At 40.3% G+C, this 10,578-nt stretch overlaps 1 protein-coding gene across 1 annotated transcript; it reads left to right on the forward strand.

Annotated features, from left to right (window-relative positions):
* Window positions 1–408: 408 nt before the first annotated feature.
* Window positions 409–5,948, forward strand: adgra1a (adhesion G protein-coupled receptor A1a; the record flags this gene model as incomplete). Its single annotated transcript, XM_029455943.1, has 2 exons — window positions 409–504; window positions 621–5,948. Coding segments are annotated over 2 exons (1,594 nt in total), but the record flags the coding sequence as incomplete, so codon positions are not given.
* Window positions 5,949–10,578: the final 4,630 nt, after the last annotated feature.

Genomic DNA, 10,578 nt, shown 5'->3' on the forward strand with positions numbered 1-10,578 from the left:
AAGCAATCATCACAGGGTTCTGTCAGCAAACAGTATGCTGATTTTGAGAAATCAAATTTAAAGTGTTGAGCCAACTGGTCCTTATGCAGTTATTCCTTAAGTGCCCTTGCAGACTTGCAGACTTGCAGACTTGCAAGACGTTAACAATAGTACTCAGCTACTTGATACTGCCCCTACTCCTGACCCTGTTCAATCAAAGTCAAATGTGGCGTTTGAATTTGAAAGAATTTAAAATCTTACTCAATAACAGAAACGTCTTGCAACACTTATTAGTTTTAGTTACTGACTTTTGTGATAACAATGCTGGATGATATTCATTCATCCAGGATGCATATCTCTACTGGATCTAATGGCAATAGTTACATTTATACAGCATTTATACTTTTTAATTTTAAACTTTTTTTGCAGATTTTATCTTGTAAGTGATGGAATCCCTCTCTTAATTGTTGGAGTTACAGCAGCATTTGGTATGGACAACTATGGCAGCAGGGATGACGCTTTGTAGTAAGTACTCATTATTACTAACATAAGGTTTACTAACTCATTAGTACTCAACAATCATGTTTGGATTCATTCGTTAGTAAATAAAATAAATGTTTATGTCTCTGTCTCTTTTTCAGTTGCTGGATGGCATGGGAACCAAGCTTGGGAGGTTTCTATGCCCCCGTAAGTTTTCTGGTCTTAGTCATGTCCCTTTACTTCTTGTGCACGTACATCCAGCTTAAACGCCACCCAGAGAAGAAGTATGAGCTGCGAGTTCTGAGTGAGGAGCAGCAGCAGTTATCATCCAGTGAGTCAAACCATCACTGCCACACCGACACTGGGGGAGCTTCTGGGCCTGTTGGGGACTGTCCGCCATTTGCAACAGGCGTGTCGGTACTGGCCAATGAGCACTCATTTAAATCTCAGCTCCGGGCCACAGCCTTCACCCTCTTTCTGGTCCTGTCTACCTGGGTTTTAGGAGCGTTGGCGGTATCACTGGGACATTTTCTGGATATGATATTCAGCTGCCTGTATGGGGCTTTTTGTGTCACTCTGGGACTATTCCTTCTCATCCAGCACTGCGCTAAACGTGATGATGTATGGCACCGCTGGTGGGCATGTTGCTCGTCTAAGTCCAAATCAGAGGACGGGAATGGGGACGGACAGAGTCAGAGGCAGGAGCTCCATCAGCCACACTGCCACCTGAGCTCCCCATGCTTAGGCAAGCAGCCTCTACTCTCTCCTTACATTGTGCCAAATTCTTACCACAAAATGACACCACCTTCCCAGAGCCCCACAGCCAATCACACAGGTCCATGCTGCGTGGCCGTGATGAGTCCTGTTACCCCAACCCCCATCTCACCTCTCGCTGAGTCAGCGGCCTCACTTCATCCACAGTCGCTTTCTGACGAGCTCCCTCGCCCCGCTCTGCCTCTACAGAGCTGCCTTAATGACAGAACAAAGTCACGCTCCTTCAACCGCCCCCGTCCATGCCTTCAGGACTACCGTTCTTACTTGACTTCCACCAGTATGGATGGGAGTGTGCACAGCTCCCACCTGGATAGCCCTCACGCAGCGCACCACCTTGAAGGCTCACCACTGGTTTCTAACAGCCCACACCCAGACCTCCAGCTTCCCTGTCCCAGCCCTCACTTGGATAAGCAGCTGGCTTCCTGCCACAGCTTGCTACGCCAGAACTCCTGCCAAAGCGTACAAGACTCAATGACTTCCTGTCATAGCCACGCACACAACATGCATGACAGCATTACTTCCTGTCAAAGCCTCCTCCTGCCTTCTCACGGGGTGCACGCGTGCCAGTGGCACATGTACAGCTCAGCTGATCACTCTTCCACTACAAGTTGCTGTGAGAAACCCGATCCCTTCACCTTGCAATATCAGCAAGACCCTGACACATACAGCTGCATGTCAAAGACAAGAGATAAAGAAAATGATAATCTCTGTGTAGAGGTGGAGCAGAAAGGTTTCCCAAGAAACACTCTGCCTCGGCAGCACGGCACTGTGAGCCGACGAGGTACCATTGGCAGGAACAGGAGTTTACAAGAAGACAGCCTGTTTGGTTCAGACACCACAGGAAACATACGGACTGGCCCGTGGAAGAATGAAACCACTGTATAGTTTTCTTAAACTTGTACTTGTACTTGCCAGACCTTCTTCCAGCAGCCCTGTTACCAAATTACTCCGTAAGTGTTTGGTTCTCAATGCCTTCAGCTTTGCCCTTTTTTTCAGTTTTCAGTGAGGCCTCGTATCTTGATATTTCACAACGCTTTCTGTAAAAGTTATCTTTCATTTTATAAGGGATATTCAGACACATGAGCGGTTCAATTAATGTTAAGTTAATATTCTGCTCCATTTTAAAATTGCAATCAGTATTGTATGGCTCTTGGGTCATTGTTGCTCAGTAGTAAGCGAGTTCACAGCAAGAAGGCCCTTTTGAGCCCCATATATATTTGTGTGGAGTTTCAATGTTTACCCATTTTTGTGTCAGTTGCTCCACATTCCTCCTACCGTCCACAGACATGGAGCTTGGCTGCAAGTAATCCTCCAACATGTAGGTCTTCACAGACTTAGAGATGGACCTGACACTCCACTGGAAAATGCACCCAAACTCAAAGGGCATAACCGAATTGTCTGAAATAAGAGACCTGATCCAGAATGGTCCCGAGGACAGTCTGAGTAGACTCAAAGGTTGCGTCGACCCTTAAACTTAACGAGTAGGAAAGTTGATCGCGGTTCATAAAGACTATGTTGACCAGCAGTCATTATCAAGCAAGCTGTGACATCAACTATATTGAAATCTAAAATGAATGATGACAGAGAAAGTTAGGAGCAACAAGAGGTTGTCACATTCAAGTCCTGGCACAAAGCAGCCTCCATAAAAATGAGCTGCAAATGCGTATTTATGCTTTTAAAACAAGCAAAATGTTGGCAAAACATTAAAACGACTGAGAGAGAGACTGAACACCATTTGGCTTGAAGCTTGTTAGTTAACTTAACAACCACCAAGAATGGATTGCAGCTTCTGATAGTATAGTGAATTGCAAATCTTTTCTAACCGCTATCTGCCCTGTCTCCAAGTCTGATCACAAAGCACATGCATTAAGTTTTGCATCTGATTGCAATTATCCATGTGGCAAAGTATAAATGTTGCCTTTGTACCAAGAACACAGTAGACAGAACAATGGCAGAGAGAAAAAGAACATTTATATTTTCAGACTGCGAGCTGCAGGTCCTGACCGACGTGCAGAGGCATTCCTCAAAACTTTATGCCAGAGATTTAACCAAGACACCGATAAATCATATTTTGTATATCATTGCACAGAATGGGACCCATTTGATGTCAAATCTATGCATATTACTTCATTTAAATAGGTGCAAATAGCACAGGAGCACAGAGACGCTATTTGTTTGGCAGGGCAGTTCACCCTTTGCAAGTGCACTGTTTATTTTGTCTTATTTATGCAGGTTTTGTGAATTTGCCCCTCAGCCTTTACTTTAACATTATATTTGTCTTTGTTTATCGTTTATAAAAAAACAAAGACAAAATACATTAATATTCTTTACAGATCTCAAACACTCACAAGTTCATCAAGCAGAACCAGAAGAGAAGAGAGTTTTGGAGAAACTAGCCCACTCTGCTGAGTGCATTGTGCGTAGTTTCAGCAGACATTCAGGAGGATGACTAGCAATGAACATAAACATCTACGAACCCCCGGTAATATACAGTGTTATGCAAAAAGCATTGAATATCACTGATTGCACCTTTAAATACTTGGATTGGTCGTTTTAAAAATATCTTTTAAATGTGAGTGGTTACACATGTGAAAACACTTTTGAATCAGTGTGAGCATGTGTGTGTTTTTTATGTGTGCAACAGTGCATGAGTAGGTACTTACAAATGTGTTGTGATTTTGTGCTATATGTATTTATTATTATGGATTCACCCTTACATCATTTTAAATTAATGAATATCTTGATAAAGATTCATTTATGAAGCCTATAAAGATTTTCTATAGAGACACTTTACTTATGCTGCCAAATAGAGTCAAATAGACTTTTATCTGACAATATTGCACTAGTATTTACTATAGTAACTCACCTGGTGAGATAATAATTCCAAAAAATTGCAATTAGCTACAAAGCACAAACTTCGTATAGTGCCAAAATGATGTGCCAGCTTTCACTGTGATGAGAAACTACACACACCTCATTCACAATGAGTTTCGAGAGCTCGTATAGTTTGTAGCATTGTACAAACTTGAACTCAGGTTTTAAAAGATCATCAGCAGCCCTCTGAAGTCCTTAAAGAAACTTCCATGTTTTGTCCAGAGAGGTGTTTATGCATAAGCATTACCAGTTTAGCCAGGCTTAAGTAAAAATCTGCCTTTTTTTCTGTTTCATAAAACGGGTTTCAATAAGTCTGTCTGACCTAAGTTAGCATGGAAACCTAGCCCAGCAGACTAGCCTAGTTCAGGTAAGGCTAGTTTTCAAGCTCACCTCAGGTTGATCCAGTGTTACAGAAAAACACTTATTTGCTTTTTGTCATCTGAGTGATATGATGTCTGTGTATGGAGCTTGTGTTAGGGGGTGAGTAGCCTAGCCTAGCATAATGTTCTAGCATGTGACTTCCCCTATAACCACAAAAAAATTATATAAACAAGATATACTGTGTTAACTAGTGAGCTTTAAAAGTGTTGGGAGGTGGGTTTTTTGACTTTTTACAGAGCCAGGCTAGCTGTTTCCCCCTGCTTTCAGGCTTTATGCTAAGCTAAGCTAATCAACTCCCGGCTCCAGCTCCAAACTTAAGGTACAGACATGGGAGTGATATTAATCTTCTCATCTAACTCTCAAAAATAGAGTAAGCTTCATAAAAAAACACCTCAACCCTGACCCACAAAATAATCTTAATTGACAACCTTTCCATAGCTTTTAATCCCATTGTATGGCCTTCATTAATAAATTCAAGAAATATATTTTTAATGAGCACATAAATATATTTTGTAGAGGAATTATTAAATTGTATTGAAATATTTCATTTGAGCAAACAAAAATCTATTATCCACATATGCACAACATATTAACCTCTCTTGCTCACTTTTACTAATTTGTCAGGTTCCCTTCACTGTGCACTCTCACTGCTCACAGCATCAACATCTATTAAGCACAGTATGTATCTTTGTATGCTCAAATAGAATATTTTTTGCGTGATAATAATGTCTCTAATTTCACACATTTAGAAATGAGATACAAATGTAATGCCACAGTAAGAAAGAGTTCCAGAAATAGTTGCTGGGAGTGACGTTTATTTTGTTCAGCTTAATCATGGTTCAGTATACTAGGATCACTCAAACAAGGCTTTTCACAGAAAGCCCTGCTTCTCTGAGCCTTCTTTATAAAACACCTCTCTGGTTCATGGTATTTAGTGGCACATTAAGAGTGAAAGTGCAAGCCTCATAGTCAAGCTAGTGTTGATTTAAAGAGGGATGAGTTATTCCACCCTGTTATTTATTGTGGGTTAAACACAGATGTTCACTTATATGTCAGCATATCCCAGTTGGATGTAGGCGTAGGTGTGGTCACCAAACAACACTAACCCTCAGCCTGACGTTGATGACTGTGTACGTGTGATGTGCCGTTGAGTCCCAGTGTTGCGACAGCTTTAAGCATCTTCCCGAGGCAGGATCACTTGACACTGAAGGATGCTGTCCAAACATGAGAGCATCTTAATGTGGCATTTTTTATTTCACACTTCTATTGTGGATTTTCTCAACAGTGTAAAGAGACAAAGTCACACCTCGTAAGAAAAAGGGAGTAACACTCTGAGCACTGTGTGTTGTCTGCACTAGAAATAAACATTTACTGTGATACACAGCATGAGTCATTGTTCTCTTTGTGTACAGGGCCGTATCTCCCATCCCAACGTCATGTTCTTTGGCAGCTTTAGTAACTTTCAGAACTTCTTGGGTAATTGAACAGTTCATTGAATAAATAAAAGATTATGATTCCAAATCATTCAAAAATATTTAAGTACCTTTAATGTCAAAAAGCTATATCTCTGAGGGGGATGGAAGAGGGCCGATGAACCACCATGACCCCAGTACTTCTGAGATCCTGGCTTTGGCCCTGTTTCTGCAGGTGGATTAAAAGTTTGTATTATTATAGATACTTATATAATTCATCACATAATAAGTATACAATGAGTAACCACATCCACATTTAAATAGCAAACCTAATACAATATGTCAAAATTCAATCTGTCAATAATTGCATTCTAAAGGCCCTTTCACACATATCCGTATGGCAGAAACGTATGCTGGCGTATACTAAATATCGGCAATACGTTGATATAAATTAAGGATAAGTTGTGATCATTCGAAGGACGCAGACGATACGCCGAACACGCCAGACACACGGCCCTGTCACACAGTTCCGTATGGCAGAAACATCTGCCGGCGTATATGAAAAGTAGCTCAAAATTTGTCAGAGTCCAAATACGTCCAACCTTTCCACAGCGGTGGTGTAGCTGACATATGTATAATAACTTGTTATGTATTCGTTATGTATACGTCAAACCTATTGATAGCGTATCACTTACTTATACAAAACGTATCAGAGCATCTGGCCAACGGAGCTGGAAAAGTGCCATTTGGTTCACGTCATGCTGATGCTGAAGAACAAAATGTTCTCTTGTCTCAGCCTCTCAGCATCCTCCATGCTCTCTGATGATGGGTTGATGTGTTCATCAAGACGTGCTGTGAAGAAGTGAGGATGAGCAACTCACAGGGACCCTATATACTATATTCAAACCCCAATAAGCTCCCAAAACGCTAGCTGAACGCTAGCTGTACTGTAGAAACACGTTTAATAAATTATTCCGTCGTCAGGGATAATCTTAACATAGGGTAGGAATAGGGTATCCACTCGTTATCAATAAGTTGGCTGTAGGATTCACCGTCAGCCGACGTAGCCTATATCTAACGTACCTCTAACGTATTCACGTAGGTATTTACGTACTATATTTACGTTGGTAAGTATTTACGTACTATATTTACGTACGTATTCAGTATTCTCGTATGTCTAACGTAAAGTTACTTATTTGTAACGTCTGCATATTTTATGAAACACACGTTGGGTACATCCGGTAATTTTGAACATGCTCAAAACATCAGTGTTCAACAACGCACCCCAGCGTAACACCGCCTGCTCTTAACGAATACTACTCAGTGTTTCCCTGCGTGCGCGTGCGTAGCGGTTTCTATTTAGTTCTCCCCTCTCCTTTCTTCCGCTCTGTAGGTGTGTGCGCACGTGTGTGTGTCAGCTGCGAAGTCCCGCCCTTCGCAAAACTGAGCGAAGGAGAGAATGTGAATGCGAAATGTAGACAGCACACACTGAAACGTGCACATAAATTAGATCAATAGCATAAGCGTTTAGTTTATTTAATAAAAGAGCACCTGTCAATGTGAAAAGTGAGTTGTGAATAAAATAAAAAATAAAAAACCAGGGCTGGGCTCCGTTGGCAGCGCAGAGCCCTGCCAAGATAATGGTAGGGGAAACACTGTTACTTATACCTTACCTTATATCTACGTACACCAGCGTGTTGCCGATATTTTATATACGCCATATTTCTGTATACGTTATGCATTTGTTGGGTATTCGTCTGATACATTTTGTATAAGTAAGTGATGCGATATCAATAGGTTAGACATGCGTATCTGTATACGTTCACTTTTCAGATCCGATGAAAAGTTGGACGTATTTAGATAGCATGTCTAACCTATACGCCAGCATACGTTTCTGTCATACAGATATGTGTGACAGGGCCTTAAGATTCTGTCCTTAAAATATGAATATATTCCTGAATATATATATATATATATATATATATATTTGATTTATTTGTTAGTATTATTAGTTTATAAATGGTAATTCTTTGGAGAAAATAATATGTTCAGTTTGCTGGTATGACCTTTTATGCAAAAAAAACGAATTCATGTTTACATTGAATAAATATGAATTTGATATCTACAGTATATCTCAAAAGTGAGTACACCCTTTAGATTTTTGCAAATATTCTGTTATATCCTTTCAGGGGATAACATTATCCTACTGAAACTTTGATATAACTTAAAGTAGTCAGTGTGCTGCTTGAATAACAGTATAGATTTATTGTCCTTTGAAAATTACTCAGTACACAGCTGTTAATGTCTAAACAGCTGGCAACAAAAGTGAGTACACCCCATAGTGAACATGTCTAAATTGTGCCCAAAGTGTCAAGGGTGTACTCACTTTTGAGATATACTGTATAGATGGAGTTAATACTGAAAGGGTGTTCCAAATAATATTGTGGGTGTTAAAATGGAGCATAAAATCTCTTGGAAACCTCACATAGCTTATAAGACAAAGCTTGTAATTACCAAACAAAGCACCTCAGATGTTACACTTGTTTAAACTTATTTTAGTTAATATTATTTTAGAAAAAGTAGCAGAGGTTGTTCTAAAATCAGTGATTACAGAAGGACATTTAAAGCACTACATTAAAGCAGATGTGTATTTCAGTGTGAAGTCCAGCTGAAGAAGTATTTGGGGAATGATGATGTAATGTTCAAGATAATCAGATGAAGTAATTGTACATGAATGTAATGAGTAATTGTAATGATATGCTGTCAGTCACTGTGTATGTGTGTGCACGTATTCTCCATGTCTGCAAAAGGTTGATGAAAGTATTGGCACAACATCCATATTTATTAATTAATTAATTAATTAATTTTGAGAAGGGGACAGGTTATATAAAATAAAATGTTGATGAAAACTTTTAATAAAATAGTATTATTTTTCTAAATTAATGTATTTGTCTTAATATGCACTTCATTGGACAATCATATCTCCCTTAAATTATATTGATATTCTACTGCAACTGCAAGTAATCTGGGAGGAATAATATACAACCTTAATTATGTTTTTATTATTGTTTTAATCAACATTAAAGAGCGTTTTTAATGAACATGTCAGCATAATGTTCACTGACAACATGTTTTATTAGCTCTCCTACAATAACCACATAGAAAATAAAGCATGACTCATGTTTTATGGTTTTATGGCACAACAAATTAGTAGTATATTAACATAATGTGGCAGATGGGCAGATGAGGAAATTGAGTCATGCAGACCCTCAGCGCCTGCCACAAACGGCTTATACACGCAGACATGGCTGGGAAGAGCCACAGCTTTAAAGCATATTGTCACATGGTCATCACCGTCCTATGGATTGGTTGCCAAACGTCAAGAAGGCGGGTCTTATCTAATATGAGTCTGTCAAAGGATTATGATTATGTCTCTGATTAGACTTGAATAAATTGTTTTGGGAGGGCTTTGTTTAAACCCTTTGGCTTCTTCCTCCATTGCATATCCAGTGCTGCTTTGTGATTGTATGTTTTCCACCATGATGTTTTCATTGTGTGAACAAATGAAGCCTAAAAGCCTGAAGGCCTGAAGGCAGAAGGCGATTAAAGGAGCGGTAGTGAGAAAGTCCTTCTGTTGAGCCCCTGATGAGCAATGAATGATAACCTTCATCCCTGAAGTGTTCTGCTTTAGTTTCTGTTTGTGAACTTAAATGCACTGAAACCAGTGTGGAGCTGTGGCACCAGACAGTGCCGGCTGCTCCCGCCCAGCTCAAGTGATGTGACACTGCAGGAAACAAGTTAGACTCACGCAGGTTCGAGATAAGGCCAGCATCCTTCAAATGACTCTCACTGTATGTTCCTGCTACATATTCTCATACAACACTTTGTAAGATATCTTACTGAGAATCTTTCTCGTGCCTTCTCCTACCAGTGTCCAGCAACACGAGCTGTAGTGCTCAAGCCCTGCGCTCCAGAACCTGGTCGTGGTTTGGGTTAAAATAAGTATGTTTGTTGTGTAACTTACATATGTGGCATTAGTTAGGAACATAAGTTACAAAAGTAAGTTAAAATAAGTCGACGTTGACGTTATACTGTGTCACCTGACCTCCTTAGTGTATTACTGTAGGAGTCAGTATGAACAGTGAGAACAGTGTTGATTCATCCCCCTACACACAACAACAAATCTTTTCTCTGTTTCTCCACTACCTCTGCCACGGTAATAATGTCTACACGGCACATTTTAATTGTTCTTTTTGATAACATACAGGTGAATCCATTCACTCAGTGACACAACATCATGTGACTCACTTTTTATATTTAAAATGCACGGCCTGTTATCACTTTATTTCCATCAACGTGACTGCAATGAGCTGAGAGTCTTCAGTCAGCTCCTGTGTTTGTGTCTCAGCATCTCTGACGATGATAATGCTTCATGTCGAGGTCTTCTCCATCCATCCCATCCCCCACACAGTGCTCTTCTCCACAGCCACGGGCCACTGGCCTGAAACACTTCAGCAGCAGAGAAGTCAGAAAAATGATGCAGACGTCCCTGATGTGAACATGACCTATTTTAAAGCCCTACAGAAGCCTGCAGACCTGGCTGTCTCCCTGCTGCGCTGGCCTAGTGCCTGCACCTGCCTACATGACATGCTATACACACATAGTTAAACATTCAAGT

This window comes from Cottoperca gobio, chromosome 19 (assembly GCF_900634415.1).
Source record: "Cottoperca gobio chromosome 19, fCotGob3.1, whole genome shotgun sequence".
NCBI classification, from domain to species: Eukaryota; Metazoa; Chordata; class Actinopteri; order Perciformes; family Bovichtidae; genus Cottoperca; species Cottoperca gobio.